The sequence below is a fragment of the Chiloscyllium punctatum genome, chromosome 9 (assembly GCF_047496795.1).
Source record: "Chiloscyllium punctatum isolate Juve2018m chromosome 9, sChiPun1.3, whole genome shotgun sequence".
Taxonomy (NCBI): domain Eukaryota; kingdom Metazoa; phylum Chordata; class Chondrichthyes; order Orectolobiformes; family Hemiscylliidae; genus Chiloscyllium; species Chiloscyllium punctatum.
The window spans coordinates 32,739,657-32,762,503 of NC_092747.1; the positions used below are offsets into that span (position 1 = coordinate 32,739,657).

Genomic DNA, 22,847 nt, shown 5'->3' on the forward strand with positions numbered 1-22,847 from the left:
CTGATGTAGCACAATATCACAGAATGATATATTCACCCTCTATTTAACTGGACAGAGCTGCCCAGCATGGCAGCTATCTGATTCTCCACCTGCTCTAAACAGAGACTGGCAATTTGTAATTGAGCAATAAAGACCCTATGTGCTGAAATTCAATGTCAACCACACAGAAACTGACTGTAGGTCATTGCTGAGGTCAGTGACTGTGCAATAAGAAAGCAGTGTCAGCCAGAAATAGGCTGGCTGTCTTCAAGTAAATGAGTGCTAAGAAAGCATGCTAGGCGTCATAAGATGCACATGTGCAGATGCAAGAGATGTATGTCTATGCTTGAATGCACAGCAACTTGGGAGAAGCATGTAAGTGATAGGTGTCCCTAAGCTCCAAAGTAGCATTGAAAGGCTGAAGTGCTGTGTGAGTTGGATCCAGAGCAGGCATGATAACATGTTAAGGCTCATAGTTTACTGATGCTGATTTGTGAGGATGAATAATCAAAGAGGATAGTGGTCAAGGAGCATACAGAAATGTTGTGGTAAATAAACTGTTGGATGATGACCAGAACAAGCATTCAGTAAGGTGCAGTAACCAAGTACTGGCTCAGAGTTATATTTCATGAAATTGTGCTGCATAGTTTCTAAGGGAAAGAGTGGAGAATCAGAAGTGACAAATAAATAACGTGAGTTGGGAATTTAATTTGATGCACAATCATGGAAATAAGGTAGTCACCACATAAGTGGTGAGATTCTGGTGTCACCAATATAGGTCTGAGGATAAAAATCACAAAAACTTTTCTTGGCACGAGGTTTTGATTTTTTTCATTTTCGCCATATTTTCCCACCTTTCTCAATTCCACTCCTGCGCCGACACATTTTGTCCTTCCATATTAAAACTGTCTTCACTTATAGGATTCGTATCCTATTCATGTATTCATCCAGGGCAAACTAAAGGGTATAGGTTTAAAGTGAAAGGGAAAAGATTTAAAGAAGATTTGAGGGGCAACATTTTCCACCTTTCTCAATTCCACTCCATATTTGACAATCTGTTGGGTTTTTTTGAGGATGATACTTGTCGCACAGTTAAAGAAAAGACAGTAGATAGAGTCATAGAGATGCACAGCATGGAAAAAGACCCTTCGGTCCAACCCATCCATGCCGACCAGGTAACCCAACCCAATCTAGTCCCACCTGTCAGCAGCCGACCCATATCCTTCCAAACCCTTCCTATTCATATACCCATCCAAATGCCTCTTAAATGTTGCAATTGTACCAGCCTCTACCACTTCCTCTGGCAGCTCATTCTATACACGTACCACCCTCTGTGTTAAGGCTTTTGATGAAGCCACATGCAGAAGGTTGGTAAACAAACCAGAACACATGAGATTGGGGGCAATATATTAGTTTGGACTGAGAAATGGTTAACAGGCAGCAAGCAGAGAGTAGGAATAAATGGGCCATTCTCAGGATGACAGGCTGTATATATTTTTCTAATCAACCTGTTCAGTTATGCGTTCACCTCTGAGCAGATGGGACTTGTACTGCTTGTGGGGTACCACAAAGATCAATGTTACATTTATTCACAATCTAAACAAATGATTTAGATGTGGGGACCAATATTTCCAAATTTGCCAGTGACACAAAACTAGGTAGCAATTTAAATCATAAGGAAGATTCAAGTAATTTTCAAGCAGACATGGACAGGTGAATTGAATGGGCAAGAATGGCAAATGGAACATAATGTGAATGAACATGAAGTAGTCCACATTGGTAGTAAAAAAGATAGAACAGTTCTTAAATGGTGAGAGGTTGGAATATGTTGGTACCCATTAGGAGCTGTGCAACCTTGTTTATTAATCTCTATAAACTGGCATGCAAGTGTAGCAAGCAAAAATGAAGGGAAATGATATGTTGGCCTCCAGTGTCAGGAGATTTGAGTACAGAAGTAAAGATAATTTGATGTGATTGTATAGGCTTTGGTGAAACTAAACTTGGATTACTGTGTATGGTTTTGGTCTCCTTATTGGAGGATGGTTTTCACACAGAAGGAGTCCATCAGAGATTCACCAAACTATTTCCTGGGGTAGCAGGATCGTGAGGAGGGATTGAGAAAACTGGGTCTGTATTCTTTAGAATTTCAAAGAGCAAAAGGTGATTCTACTGAAATTGATAAATTCTTGCATGTGGATGTAGATAGGAGAGTGAATGTAGAATCGGGGGACATTATCTCAGAACAAGGGAAACCCCATTGAGATAAGGAGAAATTTCTTTACTCAGAAAGCAATGAATCTTCAGAATGCTCTGCCTCAGAGGGATGTGAAAACTAAGAAGAAGTCTTTTAAAAATATGCTTTTTAAAAATAGAAAGAATATGGAATTTATATAATTGGGAGAAATTTGACATTATGTAAATACAAAATTAGTTTTTCAGGGTTGTAGGATGTTTATGGTAATTGTGCAGTTGATAAACTGTTCCCCCTCTTTCAACAAGATGCAACATTTTCATGGGTTTTTGCGGTGAGCCTAAGTGTTATAGGGCAACATCTCACAAATTCACAATTGCAAAAGATGGGGTGTGTCCAAAAGAATAAAAAACAATACAGCATAGCAACAGGCCCTTCGGCACTCCAAGTCTGTGCTGACACATTTTGCCCTCCCATATTAAAACTGTCTTCATTTACAGGATTTATATCCCTTTCTATTCCCTCCCTATCCATGTATTCGTCCAGGGCAAAATAGAGGGCATAGGTTTAAAGTGAGAGGGAAAAGATTTCAAAACGATTTGAGGGGTAACAATTTCCAGATAGAGAGTGGCGCATGTATGGAACAAGCTACCAGAGGAAGTGGTGAAGGCTGTTACAATTATAACATTTATAAAGGCATCTGGATGGATATATGAATAGGAAGAATTTGGAGGGATATGGATCAAATGCTGGCAAATGGGACTGGCTCAGACTGGGATATTGGTGGGTGCGGAAAAGTTGGACCGAAGGGTCTGTTTCTGTGCTGTATAACCTGGCTACCTTGTGGAGAAGTATACCCTCACTGGCTGCAATGTCTGGGTTTCTACCTTATTCCATGCATGATAGAACTCCTGAAGTTGCTGTTACCATTGCTGATATTTTCATAGTCATTACCAAAACAAAAGCTGAGGATATCAAAATGACAAGTTAAAATGGAGTGGGTCTCATGCTAATAACAGTGTGAGGTCTCCATAATCACACCAATTCCAGTTTACCCAATTGAAGCCCTGTCATTTTTAAAATCAAATCATAGGATAGTCTGATTGAAAAAAACTGACCAGAAACGCTGCTTTCTTTGTACTTTCGAAATTTCACTTACAGTTGGAGGTCAATGAACACAAACGTCACACTTCCTGTAATATGTATGTGTGAAATGACACTTTACTAAGAGTGCACCTGACTGGTTGAGTCCACAATATTCTCACATCACTCAGGCCAATTTAGACTGAATGTGTCCCTGGCTGACATTGACTGATATGAGTCTCATGATTTGTGTCAGCATTATTTGTGGGGAGTGTGCCCTGGCCGTTCACACCACCAGCTCTAGCTGTGTACATAGATACATTTATGCTGATTGTGATTTCCAGGCTTCTGCACTGTACGCTAATCTGCAGTTGTTGAAAGCTCTCCCACCGCAATAACATAGAGTGGTTTTCACAACTAATCAAAAAATGTATTTGAGGCAATTTCTTTAAGGTGGTGTCACTCGTAATACAGATGAGACTGTGCTGGCACCAGCTACATAATACTGCACTTTTGACCCTGACATGATGACTATGTCAGTGCTGTACTGTTGCCAAAATCAGTGTGGTGAAAGCATAAGGCTAGGATGTTAGTGACGCTGACTTCTGCGAAAGCAAGCTATGACTGATATTCAAACATGAAGCTTTCATTCTGGCACTCTGGCTGTCTTCCCGCTAGTACTGTGACACTCTGACTTGTCTGTGAATGTCATTTGGGTTCTGTGGCTTTGCCTCATTGGCATTCTCTCAACTTGATCCCTATGCGCGGAGAGACTCAGACTGACTGTCTCTTTGGCACTTCACTGATTCGGACTCCATGACTCTGACAGTGGTGCTCTGTGACTGAGAAATTCTTTGTCTGGGTGCGAGAAGTAAGGTTATCCAGGTCCCTGATACCAATCTGTCTGTCTCTCATTCACTCACCGCAGCTTTTCGTAAGTCGCAATGAAGTTTTCTCTTCAATCTTTTCTGGTTGTCCATAAGATTGTCACATGAGACGTGCTGACGGAATCTTCGCACCTCAGAAGGGTCAGTAAGTTAAACCATAAATGTGGTTTGTTTTATTTGTAAGTAATGTTGATTTTTTCTCCCCAGCTTAAGGATTCGTCGATGTTTGTTACTTTGTCGAACGAGTTACTCAATCTGCCAAAACATTTGAAAAAAGTCTCCCATGAGTTGGAAATTTGAGGATAACTGAAATCTGAGTGGGGTCTGAGCAATCAAGACTTCCCTGTTGTCAAAGATGTTTTTTTTAATCTTTGGTAGTTTAAAGCTCCGCCATTCTGAGTTATACAGGAGAGAAAGCAGGGCCTTCAGGTCGACCTGGTTGGATGCAATATTTTTCAAGTCAGTTCCTGGCACTGTGGCTATTGCTACAGCTGAGGATCAACTCTCCAAATGTGACCTGCAGTGAGGGTGTGATATCAGCTTCTTACTAGCGTTAAGATTGTTTGTTTGGCTTTGTAACGTGACTTTCATTTTCACCCATCTTTCCAATACTGCCAAACAGCCATTTTCAAAGTGGATTGTGAACTGTGGCTTGTTTTTTCCAAATAATTTTGCAATCTCCAAACTCAAACTTTCCCCCTCAGTTCCTTTCCACCCTTTCTTTTCTCCACAGAAGTGAAGAGCTCACCTTGTCTTTGTCACTAATATTGAAGCCAATTGTAACCCTGGTACACTGCTTCCTTCCCATCTGTCTTGGAAACAGGACGAATCGCATCTCTGATTGTGTTCTCCTTTTCAAAGGAGCTCCTTTAATATGTTATTGCCTCCTAAATCTGTGTGAATTTCCCACCCCAAATCCAAGTTTGAAACTCTCTATTTAGGTCTCTGCTCCAGTTAAAGCACTGAGAACCCTGATCAAATGCACAAATGGCATTCTCTGTAATAATGAACCATTCTATCCAAATTCCAATGGTCTAATTTTAGTATCTTTGTCCCCACTTTCAAACAACTTCATGGCTGAATCCTACTCTGACTTTTTTCTCAATCCTTTTCCAGCAGCCTCCTCCCATTACATGACGGGAATGTTAACAATTTTGGTGGTCACTTGCTTGTTGGCACTCACCTCTGAGTCAGACAGTTATGGAGTTGAATCCTACTCCAAAGACAAGGCACAAAAATCAAAGCTGATATTTAAGGGCAGACCTGAGTGACTGCTCCACTTTCAGAGGGCATTGCGTTTTGGATGAGATGTTAAACTGGTCTGATCTCCCTCTGGTGGATGTAAATGATGCCATAGCATTCAAGAAAACAATAGAGTTATTTCCAATGTCCGGGCCAACATTTATCTCTCAAACATGAAAAGAGATTAGCTAATCATTATTGCATTGCTCCTTGTCAGGTGCTTGCATATTTGGCTGTCATTTTTCTGACATTACACCAGTGAATGCAATACAAAAATCTTTCACTAACTGGAAAGCTCGATGGACAGCTTTCATAGGAACATAGAAAGGAGGAGCAGGAATAGGCTATTTTACCCTTTAAGACTGAGAGAAAGTGAGGTCTGCAGATGCTGGAGGTCAGAGTCAAGAGTGTGATGGTGGAAAAGCGCAGCAGGTCAGGTACCATCGGAGGAGCAGAAGAATCGATATTTCGGGCCAGACCCTTTCATCAGGAATCATTCCTGATGAAGGGCTTTGGCCGGAAATGTCCTTTTAAGCCTACTGTGCCATTCAATATGATCATGGTTGATCTTCTATTTTACTGGCATATTACCACTTTCTCTCTATACACTTTGATGCCTTTAATATCTTTAACAAAAAAAACTCTTTCTTAAATATAATCAGTGACCCACCCTTCAGAGCTTTCTGTGGTTATACATTTTGAAGATTGACCTCCTTCTGTATAAAGAATAAGATTTCTTCATCTCCAATGTATCCCATTTCCTGAGACTTTAACCCCTGGTTTTAGACTCTTAAGCCAGGGGTAAAGTCTTTCCTGCATCTAGCCTGTCTGGCCTTATTAAGACTTTATGTTTCAATCAGATTCCCCCTTATCCTTCTAAACTGGATACAGGCTAAGTCAAGCCAATCATTCCTCATACAGCAGTTCGTCTAGTGAGCCTTTACTGCACTCCCTCTATGTTAAATACATCCAGTGCTGGGTAAGAAGAACAAAACTGCACAAAATACCCCAGATGCAGTCTCACCAAGGCCCTGCATAACTGCAGTAAGACATCCCTACTTTGTAGTCAAGAGTGTTTTGCTGGAAAAGCACAGCAGGTCAGGCAGCATCCGAGGAGCAGGACAATCGATATTTTGGGCAAATCTTGCCCAAAACATCGATTGTCCTGCTCCTCGGATGCTGCCTGACCTGCTGTGCTTTTCCAGCACCACACCGTTGACTCTAATCTCCAGCATCCGCAGTCCTCATTTTCACCTTTTATCTCTACTTTGTATTCAAATCCTCTTGGAATGAAAGTCAACCATTTGCCTTCCTAAATGCTTCCTGCACCTTCCAATTTACTTTCATTAGTTAGTGTACAAGGACACTGAACTATTTTGCAAATTAAATGCAGAGTGTGCAGATCAATGTGAGGTGGAGGAAATTTTATCAAAGAAATTACTTCCAGTGCTTGGGAGTCCTTTGCCCAGCGTTGATATAGGTCTCTGCAATTGAAACTTACTGAAAGACCTGGATAGACTGGATGTGGAGAAGATATTTCAACTGGCAGGAGAGATGAGAATCCAGGGGCACAGCCCTAGAGCGAAGGGATGGCTCTTTAGAACTGAGATGAGGAAGAATTTCTTCAGCCACAAGGTAGTTAATGTGTGGAACTCCTTGCTGCAAAGGGCTGTGGAGGCCAAGTAATTGAGTGTACTTAAGACAGCAATAGGTTCTTGAATTGGGAATAAAAGGTTACAGACAGAAAGCAAGAGAACAGGGTGGAAAAGCAGATCAGCCATGATCGAACGATCGGGAGACTTGATGGTCTAATTCCACTCCTGTATCTTATGGTCTTATGGTCAATTGTTAACTGCCAAATTCTATTTAGATTTGAAACCGAGTAGGTTTACATTGGTCAGGGCATTACCCTGAGAAATGAATCAGAAAATATGGCTTATTTTGTTGAATGACAATTTTCATGCTTTGAAAATGATGAAAGAATGAAACATACCCTAGGATAGCTGATGAGGAACCTACAATGTTCAGGTTTCAGTGCAACTGATTTCAGAGTTTCAAGATGTTGTTATGCTCATATCATTTGCCTCTAATTACAGAAATTAAAAATTAGTAGTCAAATATTTGACATTTTGCCACAAATTGTATATTTTAAATATGTTAAATCTTGATTGACTGTGGAGGTGTATGTGTACATCTATATATACATTTTTTTACACTGCAACACAATTCCACAGGCTAAACAGATGGTGTTGTATTTCATAGCAATTAATGTAGCATTGAAATGTGAACTACATTTGAAAAGAATGACACCTTCAAAAGAGAGAGCTATCTGATCTTTAACATGGCTATGTATTATTCTAACAGGTGAAATTAATACTAGCTGGCATCTGACTACAGAAGAAAAGCATCCATTCCTGGAAGCTTCTCAAACTTTCCCAGTGGCCAGCTCTAAATTCAGAGCATTGAAGAGATTTGTTGTGGCTGACCTCTAGATATCACAGGAACTTTATCCTGGACAGTTATCAAACTGCACGGGCTTCGAAGATCTTGATGACATTTTCTTTGTGCTTCCTAACTGTTTAAAAAAAGCTCTTCCTCTGTATTTTCAATGATGACTATGGTTAGCTTGTTTTCCTTCACAAGTCCTGCAGTGAAAAGGCTCCTGGGATGGAAACAAGGAGACGAGGAGGAAAAATGGGCAGAAAAGGCTGTGGATTCGCTTGTGAAAAAGCTGAAAAAAAAGAAAGGGGCCATGGAGGACCTGGAGAAAGCCCTCAGCTCACCAGGGCAACTCAGCAAATGTGTCACCATTCCAAGGTCTTTGGATGGGAGATTACAAGTATCTCACCGTAAAGGCTTACCACATGTAATTTACTGCAGGGTATGGCGATGGCCTGATTTACAGTCTCACCATGAGTTAAAACCTCTCGAGTATTGTGAATTCCCATTTGGTTCAAAGCAGAAAGAAGTATGCATTAACCCATATCATTACAGGAGGGTGGAAATGCCAGGTATGTATTATGGTAGTTCATTTAATCTGGTTCCCCTGTTGCCCTGGAGATTTAATAATGAGTACTTATTACTTGATAATATCAAAAGCCCAAAATCTGTCCTTTATAAAACCTCTCTGCATCTTAATGTCTCAACATTTAGTCAATATGTTGTTTTTATTTTACCCAGTAAAATCATCAATATGTGTCCCTTTCAAAACTTAATTCATTGAATAGAAGTCTGGTTTTTCTTACACCTGTTGTTTTGGAGTTGCAGTTGAGTCTTTCCTATTTAATCCAGGATTTATGTAGAAACTGGTGAGATTAGTTGTATGTTTGTCCAATTTTCCTATAAAAACTGTTTATTTTAAATACCTGCAGATCATAAGTGGCTGCAATAAACAGCTTGTAAGATATGCACTTCTTTAATTGAAATTAAATGGTTTCCCATTTAATATCATTATCAACTGAAAATTAATATATTATTCTTGAAACTCCAATGACTTGTTTTCAAAAACTACCAGAGCAATCCCAAGATTGAGCATAATAAACATACTTTATTGCAAAGGATGACAATTAAGGATTGAATCATGTTCTTGCTTAATTCAATCTGCAATAAATATTATTGTTTGTGCCTTGTTTTTATTATTTGCACAAAAGGATTTATTGTAAATGAGTATTTAATTAATAGTATCCAGTCTTAATTAGTTTTTAGTAAAACAATCACATTTACCAGGAGCTTCACAACACACTTGGCTGCTAAAGAATTAGTTTACTTCTCATTTCTGGTTCTGATTTAGAGTTTTGATTAACCTATCACTTTTTACTTCCTACATCTGTAATCTTTCATGGCTACAGAAATGGGACAAAGCAGATATGACCAATAGATATGGAAATTTTCTTTAAACTGGCCAAAAATCTACAGAATGTGAGTGGGGATGGAAGCCCACAAACTCAATCACATGTTACAGTCTGGTGGGGTGGGTTCAGGTAAGGTAGGGAAATTGGATGTTATCATTTAGTTTCAATTAGCTTCCAGGATTGATTTCTAATCTTCAGTTATCAAAGATACCCTAAGGCGAAATCACTTTCACCAATGTCAAATTATTACCAAGCAAATGTTTCCTGAGGACTAAATCCTGACATTACATTGCCTTCTGGAAACAAGATTTTTGACATATAATTTAAAACACAAAACTGGATCTGTTACCTCTTCATTTTTTTCTCTCCAATTAGTCCCACTCTCACATGGACTGTTCTTAGCTGGGAGGGGGAAGGTGTTCCAGGCTGATCATTCCGTGCTTGTTGCTAGCAATCCTCTGTGTAATGAGCAATGCGCATGTGAGGTGCACCATAGCTCACATAGTTCTTAAGTAATAATGGGACTTGCTGCTTAGCATATCTTTAAATATATTTACTTTCTTATTACCATTCATTCAGGGTCAAAAGCGCTGGCAAATGAACTTTTCTCACGTCTTTACCCCTGTCACTTTGTAACCAATGGAAGATGACCTAGAACAGTTGTCTCCCTTATGAACCATGATGGTCGAGCTGAGATTGAGAGCTCAACAACTGAAGCATTACATGAATTATAGCTGAATTTATACTAATGTTGTTATGAACTTTTGTTACTTTCTTCCATTCTGTTATATGTGACATTATTTGTGGGCAGATTTTGAATGTTTACTGAGAGTGCTAAGAAAATAAAACTTTACTCAGTTCTTTTTAAACTTTAATGGCTAGTCAGCATTAGAAATATCAGAGAAAGTTTAGATCCAATATAACTGCTGTGACTTGTGCTTAGGAAAAAATCAAATGATATTTAGTTATCAAATGATAACTTATTTTTAAGATAAATAGGTAGTAATTCTGTGCAGTTAGAATAATTAACAACTTATTCCTTAAGAGCTAATTTCAACCTCTTCTTTTGTATCAGAATTATATGCAGTACTAATAGTCATTGTGTGCATGTAAGTAATGAAGGTGTACACCATGATTAAAACTGATAAATAACTCAGCATGTTACACATACATGTCAGTTTTGTAAATGTAAATTTAAAAAGTAAGATTGTTGGGACAGAGGAACAAATCAGAAGATCTTGATTCATTTCCTAATTATCTTGTTCAAATAGTCAAGGTATCACCGTTGTTTGTTTTTCCTTATTAAAAAGGTTCTTTACCAGAATTCCTAATCCAAGTAGAATTGCCCAAAAACTTTCTTAGTTTGCTTACATTTGACCAAATGGGCGGCACTGCTGTCTCTTGGCGCCAGAGAGCCAGGTTCAATTCCCGCCTCACGCAACTGTCTGTGTGGAGTTTGCACATTCTCCCCATGTCTGCGTGGGTTTCCCCCAGGTGCTCCGGTTTCGTCCCACAGTCCAAAAATGTGCAGGTTAGGTGAATTTGCCATGCTAAATTGCCCATAATGTTAGGTGAAGGGGTCTAGGTGGGTTGCTCTTTGGAGGGTCAGTGTGGACTTGTTGGGCCGAAGGGCCTGTTTCCACGCTGTAAGTAATCTAATCTAATCTAAATAGGAGAAAGATCTGCTGTACATTTCCATCTGTGATCATTACACAATGGTCCCCACTGCAGCTGAATTAGGAGAACACACTGACCCACAGAAATCAGTGCTGGGGCTTCAAATTTCTACAATTTGTAAAAGTTGACTTGTACAATGGGACTGAATATGTAGTTATGGATGTCTTGCTAACACTCAAATTGAAAGGGAATAATTGCACAGGGTAGAAGAAGAGGAGTGAACGTTGGAGATAAAGGAATACGCATGGTTGTCAAATAAAAACTAAAAACAGTTGCTCAGAAATTAACATAAGCAGGCCTGTTATAACTGTTCACTAGTAATTGAGGTGGCTTGGAACAACTACAACTGAGCCGATGATAAAATGGTCATCTTTCAGCATCACTAGCTGAACTAAAACCTTAACAGTTAAATTGACCTGGGGAAATCTTTTGGCTCCTCCTTTTCTGAACCAGAATTCTTTGGGTCCAAGACTTGATGACCTGGAATAAGTGAACAAAGAGCAGGAGTAGACTGTTTCAGCCCTTTGTGACTGCTCCATCATTCAATAAAATCATAGCTGCTCAAATTGTAACTGCAAATCTGCATTCTCGCTTACCTCTGACAATGTTTCAGCCTATTGCTGAACAAGAATCTGTCTACCACTGTCTTAAAAACTATTCCAGGAGTCTATTTCTATCAACTTTTCAGGAAGAGAGTTCTGAAGATTCATGACCGTCAGGAAAAATTTGCATCATTTCTGTTTTCAGTTGGCAACTCCTGATTTTTAAACAATGACCCCAGCTCTAGATTTGCATATAAGAGGGAACATTGTCTCCACATTAATCTATCAACCCTATCAACATTTTGACTAACAGATGTGTTCATGATATTGCCAAATCATAAGTCCTTCCAAAGCCCCAATGCAGGAGATTAAGAGTGGAAGTTTCCTGCACCTTCCACACATTAAAATTCCATGCACAGATTCTAGCCATAGGTTTTACTCCATGGCAAGTATCCAATGATGATAATGACAAGTTTACTGAAACTGCCAGCAGGCAAACAGTTAAAAGAAGGAATTACTATCTAGCTCTTAAGGCGATTGGGCACATTAATGCCAGTGTTTGAAAAGGACAATGGCGCTGCAAAGATTTAAAAAAAAGTATTTGTGATAGAATTTTAAAATCACCCACAAATCTTTAATGTTGTAAATTACCATATTTTGTTTGAACATAGGTATGCAATTAAGACTGAGATTTATAGGTAACTTTCAATGATTTTGTTGTGATACAAGAGAAAACTATGATCAAAGTCTACTGCCCATCTGAACTTGTGTGTTCTCTTACAGTGCTACCGCCTGTACTTGTGCCACGTCATAGTGAATTTAACCCGCAACATAGCCTACTTGTCAAGTTTCGCAATGTGCCTCTGTCACATCAGAATGAACCATTGATGCCGCACAACGTTACTTTCCCAAGCTCTTTTCATCAGCAAATAAATCCGCCTTATCTGCCTTCACCAAACAATGCTTTCCCTCAATCATCGAGCAACATTAACTATCCAAGTTCTCCTGCCAGTTCTGGTTCACGAGCCTCATATCAACTCTCAGGTAGCATTTCAAATAATATTAACGGGAATTAATCTGCCACAATTTGAGAACATTTGAAAGCACTTTACAGTAGATGAAACACTTTTGAAGATAAAATACTGTAAGGAGTCTTAATGAAATAACAGAACATGTTTTATGAACTCTGGTACAGATCTTATAGAATTCACTGAATACTGAACCTAGTCAAAGGTTGATGCTACTTTTTTAATTAAAAAGGGAGCAAAGTGACCCAGTGAACTACAACCTTTATTGAGGGTAAAGTTATAGAAGTCTGAGTGAAAGATAACGTACTGTAATGTTTGATTAGAAACACATTCCCAAAAGAAAGCCAATAGGCTTAGCAATCTAAATTACTACTTTCATTTGAGAGTATGACAAAGAAACACTGTAAGAGTACAACAGTAGACTTGGCTTTCAGTAGAACTGTTGTTATAATTCCTTTTAAGGCTGGTACTGAAAATAAATACAGTGACATTCATTGAAAATAATTCATAATAGATATCTGTTTAGTTGACCATTACAACCCATAAAATGGCAGTACAGGGATTGTCATCACCTTTGTTTGCTTTATTTTCAATTATTCATATTAGAATCAATCAAGACACTAGTCAGACCACAGCTGGAATGTTGTATACAGTTCTATACACATTACAAGAAGGACATAATTGCTGTAGAGAATGTACAGAGCTGATTTAAAAGTATGTTGTCGGGGTCTGAAAATTTCAGGTATGAGGAACAACCAGATAGGTTAGTGTTGTTTTCCTTAGAGAATAGGAGGCTGAGGGGTGAATTAATTGGGGTGTTAAAAATAATGAGCAGCTTAAGTACAGTGTAAAAGGAAGACCTGGTTTCCCTGGCAGAGAGGTCAATTACCAGGGGGTACAGGAAATTCATAGAAGGATAGGCGTCATGGACTGGTTGGACCGAAGAGTCTGTTTCCATGCTGTATATCTCTATGACTCTATTAGAGGGCGCACGAAGAAAATGTTTTTGACCAAAGGGTAATAGGTGTCTGGAATTCATTTCTTAGTTTGGTTTTCAAGGCAAAACCTGCATCTGCACTTGAAACCTTGTAGCCAGGAATGTCTATGGACTAGATTCAGGAAAGTGGGATTAGAATGCATAGCTAGTGCAAACACAATGGCCTTTTACTGTACTGTAATGGTTTATTGTAAGTTAGTAATTCATGTGGATGCCTACGTACTTTATAAATACAGTAAGAGCTTCTGCCTCTACCACTGTTTCAGACAGCAAGTTCCAGATCTCTAGTTTCCTCAGTGAAAAATATTATCATGTCTTCCCTCATCCTTCTATTACTTTAAATCTATTTCCAAATTGGTAGGGATCTCTCACTAAGGGAATTAGATCCTCCTTATACAGTCAGCCCTTCATGATTTTACACACCTCAATTAAAGCTCTCCAACAGCCTTCTCTGTTCCAAAATCAACCCCAGTTGTTCAGAAACTAAAACAAAAATGCTGGAAAAACACAGCAGGTCTGGCAGCATCTGTGGAGAGAAAGCAGAGTTAACATTTCAGGTTCCTTGACCCTTCTTCAGAACTCTCAGTTATTCAGTCATTTTTATTCTTAGCAATATCCTCACAAATCCTCTCTGTACCTTCATTAATGTGATCACATTCTTCCTCTCATGTGGAGAGCAGAATGATATGCTGCACTCTTACTGTGGCATCACTAGTGTTTTATACAGTTCTGTCAGAACCTATCTGCTTCATATTCTGTGCCTGACCTATTCGAGAAAAGTATCCTGTATTCTTTCTTAGTATTTTCTTTATGTTGTTACATTGAGGGTCACAGAGTGCATAATTTGAAACATGCACGTGTTAAGGTTAGACTAGATTAGATTACTTACAGTGTGGAAACAGGCCCTTCAGCCCAACTAGTCCACACTGACCCTCCAAAGAGCAACCCATCCAGACCCGTTCCCCTACACTTACCCCTTCATCTGACACTACGGGCAATTTAGCATGGCCAATTCACCTAACCTGCACATTTTTGGACTGTGAGAGGAAACCAGAGCACCTGGGGGAAACCCACGCAGACACTGGGAGAATGTGCAAATTCCACACAGAAAAGCATGCTTCTGAGGAACATATGTCTTTGGGCCTATGGTTCTTAAAGCTCAAGGCTGCTCTTTCCTTTTATTTATTGTTGACCAATCTATCGTTCTGATGACTCCAAAATTCCATTATGGTCGTATCATGTGATTACCACGACAGAGAAATAGATGCATGTTTGTTTGTTTTTTGTCTAGCGCTTCCTGTGTTAGATCTAACATGATTTGGCTGTTACTTTAATAAAAGGAAATTACTGTAGATACTGGAGACCTGAAATATCAACAGAAAGTGCTGGAGAAACTCTGTAGGTCATGCAGCATCTTTGGAGAAGGAACATTTGAGGAATCATATTGGACGTGAAACATTAACTCTGCTTCTCTATCCACATCTGGGGAAGTGATGGCTTAGTAGTATTATCGCTGCACCATTAATCTAGACGCCTTGGTCATGTCCTGGGTACATAGGTCTGAATTCTGCTATATAGAAGGTGGTGGAATTTGAATTCAGTAAAAATGCTGAATTAGGAGCCTAATGAAAACTATTGTTTATTGTCAGGTAAAAAAAATCTGGTTCACTAATATCCTTTAAGGAAAGAAATTGCTGTCTGATCTGGCCTACATGTGACTCCAGACTCACAGCAATCTGATTGATGCTTAACTGGCCTCTGGGCAATTAGGGATGGGTAATAAATGCTGGCTTGAACGGTGACACACACATCCTGTGAATGAATTTTTAAAAAATTGCTGTCATAGTTGCTGATTTTCTCCAGCATTTTCTATTTTTATTGGGCATTACTTTACTTGTTTGGGGAATCCAAATTATTTTTAAAAGGGTCAACAGGTACATCTTATCTGATCGAAAAAGTAAAAGTTAACTTTTCCAATTGTTAATGTTGACCATGGTCTGTTTGCAGCCAAGACACCACCACCTCTGTATGGGCCCACAGACAAACAAGTGATGCGTGACGTTCAGCCAATGGACATCTCAAGTGATTCCTCATTTGTTCCAGAGCTGGTTGATTGTAAGGGTAAGCCGACACACCAGTTTGTCATGATTTGGAGATGCCGGTGTTGGACTGGGGTGTACAAAGTTAAAAATCACACAACAACAGGTTATAGTCCAACAGGTTTAATTGGAAGCACACTAGCTTTCGGAGCGACGCTCCTTCATCAGGCTATAATGTGGTGTCATGTGACTTCTGACTTTGTCCACCCCAGTTCAGCACCAGCACCTCCACATCATATTAAGATTACAGCAGCAATAAACAGATCTACAGATACAGGTCACATAATAACACAGTGGAGCACAACGTCTAAACATCACATGGAACTGATCTGGGATATGCATTTACTTTATAAAATGTAGTTGGTGGAATTAGAGAAATGTAGAATATGGTCTTAACGTTCAGGATAATTACGACATAGAGCAAATACTTTTACAATGAGATTTGATTGTCTCTTACTATTTTAAATGTAGTGTTATCGTGTCTGTTACTTTCTTGACTACTTTGCTTTAGTTTGTTTTGAATGATAAATATTGGGAGGTATTCTTGAATTTTTCCAGTTTTTATTGATTACATTTAATCTTTCTGTACTTGGGCAATTTCGATGGCTTGGGTTTGCCTTTCTATCTACAAGAGAAATGTTAGTAAATATTGTATTGATTACTTGTCATTAACTTTGGCAGTGCTAATAACCATGAAAGCAATTCAGTTGCTTTGATATGAAAGGGAAATGAGGGGAACTTTCCTGAACTGATTTGCACAGTGGTTAAAGTTTTCTCCATATGGTGTGATTCAAAGTTTCACCATAAACCAACTTTGTAGCTTAAATACAGAACTGTGCAGCCAAGAAGGGCATGAGGTTGAATTTTCATATATTTTGGCAGAGTATTTTTTGGTGAGATTCATGGCGAGTGGTCTGTCATAGCCCATGTCAACCTTTCTCATATAATCCTCTGTTCATTAACTATACAATAGGCTTCTCCCCCCGCCATCTTATGCATTCATGCAGCAGGCTTGGTGGAAGCTGCCAGGACTTTGTGATGTCCACAGTGTTGGTGCCATATTTAATCCCCAACTCTACAGCAATTCAGATGCTGCAAGTCAAAAAGTACCCTCCACTCTGCTACTCCACCACTGTAACCAAGCAACTGTATGAAAAGGACTTAAGAAGGGTCACTCGACCCGAAACGTTAATTCTGCTGAATTTTTCCAGCATTTTCTGTTTCTGCCCAAAAATGGGAAGCTGGCCCCTGTTTCACCAACAGGAACCTGGAGGAGTTAGTGGATGGGGTGGTGGAAAGGAAGTCTGTTGTATGGCCACACCAAAACCAGCCTGGAAGAAGAGAACAGCCTGTGTTAATGTGGTGTCCAGGAATAAACACAACAACCAATAGAGCTGAAAGCAGTTTAATGGCTATCTGGGCTGTGCAAAGGTAAGTACCAAGTTTTTCTCTCTGCTGTCTCTCATACTAATAGAGCAACCACTCACTAGGAATCTAACACTGCACACCAGCTTCTTACCAGCACTCATGTTGTGCTCACACATTGTTCACTAATGCATGACACATGTCCACTCAATGGCTCTTGCCTACCTCAGCCTCACAAACTACTAACCCTTCCTGTCCTCTAATTTCCTACTCACTCATTAGGGAATCCTCAACACCTCTCCTGCTCCTTCATCACTAGTAACTGTTTTTCAATACACTTTCATTCAATCCCTTCTTTGTCTCATTGCAGGAAAAGATGTCTCCTAACCAATCAGAGTGGGTGAAGAACAATGGCATACATTAAGCTTCTCACCTCATATGAAGAAGAAAATGCTGCAGTTGGCCGAAGAAGAACACAACTGCTCAGTGGGTCACAGAAACGTCAATGGGAACTAAACCAATAAGCTTCATTGTGCCATTCAGCTCTCCCATTACTAACACATCCTTAACTTGTACAAGCTTTCAGCTCTCTTCGACAACGAGTTCCCTCTCTTCTCTTATGCAAACTCTCATGGAACCTAGCAAAGAACTGCAAAGAAGAGGCCAGCACCACTAATCCTCAGCTCCACCTCCATCTCTGAGGAGGACGCCAAACAACCCTCAGATGATGCACCAATCACCTGCACCCTGCACCACTTCAGAGACTTCCACTTCCACCCCAGTGAATTCTCTATCTCGACTGGACTCAAGCACAATCTGGTGAGCCCACCACTGACACGTCTCTGCAGCTGGTTGAGGATGGCACAGATCAGGTCACTGGCACACAAGGGACTTCCAAAGACATGGCACCTGCTCAGGCCCAGTAAGAAGATGATTCCATTGTCTTGGCCATTAAGGACTTTGTAAAAATGCAGAGACAGGCACATGAACCGCAGGCAGATTTGCCAAAGGCAGTCAGTAAACAAGATCAAATGATGGAGGACTGCACGGTTGATGCATGCCATCTGTCTGTTTCATGTTAGAGTAAAAAAAAACTGCAGATGCTGGAATCCAAGGCAGACATGCAGAAAGCTGAAAGACCACAGCAAGCCAGGCAGCATCAGGAGGTGGAGAAGGATCCTGAAGAAGGGTTACACCCAAAATGTTGACTTCTCCACCTCCTGATGCTGCCTGGCTTGCTGTGTTCTTCCAGCCTCCTGCTTGTCTACCTCTGTCTGTCTCATGGACAGGTTGGTGACTGTCATGTAGACATGAGTTCACTGGACACAGACATACACATAGACCAAAACTCCATCGCTGTAACCATTGACAGTCAGCATCAGAGTCAAGGTGAGTGGGGGGAACAAAAGGGCTTGGCCTCAGTCCATGTGTCTCTTCCTCTCAGAGAGGGTGGTGCCAACAGGCATCTACAGGGAGGAGGAGGGACAACACAAAAGACCCCCAGGAAGTTCCTCTCAGTCACACTTGGTCAACTGCAGCTGTAATGTCAAGGGGAGTCACTCTCCTATCTCATGACAAAATAAATGAATTGATAACACACAACAAGTAACTATGAAAACCATTACAGAGATGTGGCTGCAGGATGGCAAGGACTGGGTCCTGATTATTGAGGGGTACATGATATTCAAGGGGAGTAGGAAGCTAGGAAAAGTGGAATGGTAGCACTGTTTATCAAGGAAGACTTTAATGTAATATTTAGAGATGACCGAGGTCCAGGAGATCAGAGTGTAGAATCACGGAGCTGATGAGTAATAGAAGTCGTCACTAGTGAGAGTGATCTTCTGGTGCCATAGCAGTAACCACAATGTAGTACAAAGAATACAAGAAGAACTATTGTGCGTTTGCAATAAAGGGGAAGCCATAAACATGGCTGTTTTAAATCAACATTTAAACTGTTTAAATCAAATTGGCAACAGAAACGTAGGGTCAGGAGTAGACCATTCAGCCCCTCGATACTGCTGTTCTGGTCAACACGATCATAGCTGACCTGTGGCTTAACTCCATATACCTATCTTGGGCCTGTATCCCTTGATAACCTTGCTTAATAAAAAATGTCTCTCTAGTGTTTAAGTTTAATAATTGAATTAGCATCAACCACCATTTGAGGAAGAGAGTTTCAAATCTCCACTACATGTAGAAGTGTTTTCTAACATCTCTCCTGAATGCCCTGGCCCTAATTCTTAGACTATGTCCCTGGTTCTAGAAATTTCAACCAGTGAAAATAGTTTATCTTTGTCTACCACGCCTTTCCCGATTCATATTCTGAAATCTTCAATTAGATACCCTTTAACTTCTTAATTCTAGAGAATAAATGTCAAATTTTCTAATCCCTGTTCAGTACTTAACCCCTGAAGTCCAGGGATGATCCTTGTAAACCTGTGTTGATCTACCTCCAGAGCCTGCTTCCTAAGGTTTGGTGTCCAGATCTACCCTCAGTTCTTCAAATGGGGTCTAACTAGGGTTTTGTATAACTGCTGCATAATGTCTGCTTCCCTATACTCTAGCTCTTTAGATTATTAGAGTGTGGAAACAGGCCCTCCAGCCCAACAAGTCCACACCGACCCTCCAAAGAGTAATCCACCCAGATCCATTTCCCTTTGACGAAGTACCTAACACTATGGGCAGTTTAGCATGGCCAATTCACCTGGCCTGTACATCTTTGGATTGTGGGAGGAAACCGGACCATCCGGAGGAAACCCAGGCGCACACGGGGAGAATATGCAAACTCCACACAGACAGTTGCCCGAGGCTAGAATCAAACCTGCGTCCCTGGCGCTGTGAGGCAGCAGTGCTAACCACTGAGCCACCGTGCCACCCTTTAGATATGAAGTCCAGCATTCCATTAGCATTCTTCATTATTTTCTGCACCAGTTCATGACATTTTAAAGAGCTATGCACCTGAACCACCAAATCTCATTGGATATCCATTGTATTTAATTTTGCTCTTTCTAACATAAAAAACTATGATCTATTCTTTTTTGGTCAAAAATGGATAACCTCACATTTGCTTATATTAAAATCCATCTGCCACAGCTGTGCCCATTCACCTAATTTATCAATATCCTGTTAGAATTTTATGCTGTTGCCAAAGCTGTCCATAATGCTGTCCAATTTTTTCAGCAGTTAATTTGGATATTTGACCTTTTATTCCATTATCTAATTTGTTTATTATGAATAATTGAGCTTCCAACACAGATCCCTCTAGGACACCAATAGTCAAGTCCAAACAATTTGAATGCTTAATCATCGTTCTGTTTCTTCAATCAATTTCCTATCCATATCAGTAATCTCACCTTAGTGAACACTTTCTTGTGTAGGACTTTATCAACTGCCTTCTGAAAGTCCATATAAACAATATACATTGATTTACTTCTGCCCACCACCTTTGTAATCTCTTCAAAAAAGACTCTGAGGTTAGTAGCCTTGATAAGGAATTCATAGAGTGGTTTCAAGATTCATTCCAGAAAGTGGTCCTCTAAGAAACTATCAGAGTGCAGGTTATATTAGACCTGATACTATGTAATATGTTGGGATTAGTTAATGATTTCAGAGCTAAGACGCAACTGACAATCACAATATGATTGAATGTTACACCTGTTTGAAAGAGATAGAAGCCTAGTATTATAGAAATTTAAACCTAAACAAGGGCAACTATATGGACGTGAAAATGAACTGGCACACTAGATTAGAGATCAAACCAATGCAGATGCAGTGCTGAAATTTGAAACTTGATCAGATGGGCCAATGGGCTGAGAAGTGGCAAATGGAGTTTAATTTTGATAACTGTGAGGTGCTGCATTTTGGGAAAGCAAATCTTAGCAGGACTTATACACTTAATAAGACCATAAGACCATAAGACATAGGAGTGGAAGTAAGGCCATTCGGCCCATCGAGTCCACTCCGCCATTCAATCATGGCTGATGCGCATTTCAGCTCCACTTACCAGCGTTCTCCCCGTAGCCCTTAATTCCTCTAGACAACAAGAACCTATCAATCTCGGCCTTGAAGACATTTAGCGTCCTGGCTTCCACTGCACTCCGTGGCAATGAATTCCACAGGCCCACCACTCTCTGGCTGAAGAAATGTCTCCGCATTTCTGTTCTGAAATGACCCCCTCTAATTCTAAGGCTGTGTCCACGGGTCCTAGTCTCCTCGCCTAACAGAAACAATTTCCTAGCATCCACCTTTTCCAAGCCATATATTATTTTGTACGTCTCTATTAGATCTCCCCTTAATCTTCTAAACTCCAACGAATACAATCCCAGTATCCTCAGCCGTTCCTCATATGCTAGACCTATCATTCCAGGGATCATCCGTGTGAATCTCCGCTGGACACGTTCCAGTGCCAGTATGTCCTTCCTGAGGTGTGGGGACCAAAACTGGACACAGTACTCCAAATGGGGCCTAACCAGAGCTTTATAAAGTTTTAGTAGTACATCTCTGCTTTTATATTCCAACCCTCTTGAGATAAGAGACAACATTGCATTTGCTTTCTTAATCACAGACTCAACCTGCATGTTTACCTTGAGAGAATCCTCGACTAGCACTCCCAGATCCCTTTGTGCTTTGGCTTTATTAATTTTCTCACCATTTAGAAAGTAGTCCATGCTTTTATTCTTTTTGCCAAAGTGCAAGACCTCGCACTTGCACACGTTAAATTCCATCAGCCATTTCCTGGACCACTCTCCCAACCTGTCTAGATCCTTCTGTAGCCTCCCCACTTCCTCAGTACTACCTGCCTGTCCACCTAACTTCGTATCATCGGCAAACTTCGCTAGAATGCCCCCGGTTCCCTCATCCAAATCATTAATATATAATGCGAACAGCTGTGGCCCCAGCACCGAACCCTGTGGGACACCGCTCATCACCGGCTGCCATTCTGAAAAAGAACCTTTTATCCCAACTCTCTGCCTCCTGTTAGACAGCCAATCCTCAATCCATCCCAGCAGCTCACCGCGAACACCATGGGCCCTCACCTTGCTCAGCAGCCTGCCGTGTGGCACCTATGGTAAGGTCCTGGGGAGTGTTGCTGAACAAAGAGACCTTGGAGTTCAGGTTCATAGCTCCTTGAAAGTAGAGCCGCAAGTAGATAGGATAGTGAAGAAGGTGTTTGGTATGCTTTCCTTTATTGGTCAGAGTATTGATTACGGGGTTGGAAGGTCATGTTGCGGCCTTACAGGACATTGGTTAGGCCAGTTTTGGAATATTGTGTGCATTTCAATCTCCTTCCTATTGGAAGGATGTTGTGAAACTTGAAAGGGTTCAGAAAAGATTTACAAGGATGTTGCAGGGTTAGAAGATTTGAGCTATGGGGGAGGTTGAACAGACTGGGGCTATTTTCCCTGGAGCATTGGAGGCAGAGGGGTAACCTTATAGAGGTTGATAAAATCATGAGGGGCATGGATAGGATAAATAGATAAAGTGTCATCTCTGGGATGGGGGAATCCAGAACTAGAGGGCATAGGTTTCGGGTGAGAGGGGATAGATATATAAGAGAGCTAAGGGGCAACTTTTCCATGCAGAGGTGGTAGGTGTATGGAATGAGCTGCTAGAGGAAGTGGTGTAGGCTAGTACAATTGCAATATTTAAAAGGCATCTGGATGGGTATATGAATAGGAAGGGTCTGGAGGGATATGGGCCAGGTGCTAACAAGTGGGACTACATTAGGTTGGGACATCTGGTCAGCATGGACGAGTTGGACCAAAAGGTCTGTTTCCGTGCTGTACATCTCTGTGACTCTATGGTTCTAAATCACAGAATTTTGACAGGCATTTAAAAGGAAATTGTAGTGATTGTAACGAGATGTCATGATTGTTATGGGCGGCACGGTGGCTCAGTGGATAACA

At 40.5% G+C, this 22,847-nt stretch overlaps 1 protein-coding gene across 1 annotated transcript in view; it reads left to right on the plus strand.

Moving 5' to 3' along the window:
• The first annotated feature begins 3,835 nt into the window (after positions 1 to 3,835).
• Positions 3,836 to 22,847, plus strand: part of smad9 (SMAD family member 9) — a 30,926-nt gene continuing 11,914 nt past the window's right edge. Inside the window, exons 1-4 of the mRNA XM_072577199.1 lie at positions 3,836 to 4,281; positions 7,747 to 8,393; positions 12,236 to 12,496; positions 15,485 to 15,598. Coding sequence (XP_072433300.1) covers positions 7,991 to 8,393; positions 12,236 to 12,496; positions 15,485 to 15,598 — 778 coding nt within the window. The 5' untranslated portion in view covers positions 3,836 to 4,281; positions 7,747 to 7,990. The remainder of the gene's footprint in view (positions 4,282 to 7,746; positions 8,394 to 12,235; positions 12,497 to 15,484; positions 15,599 to 22,847) is intronic.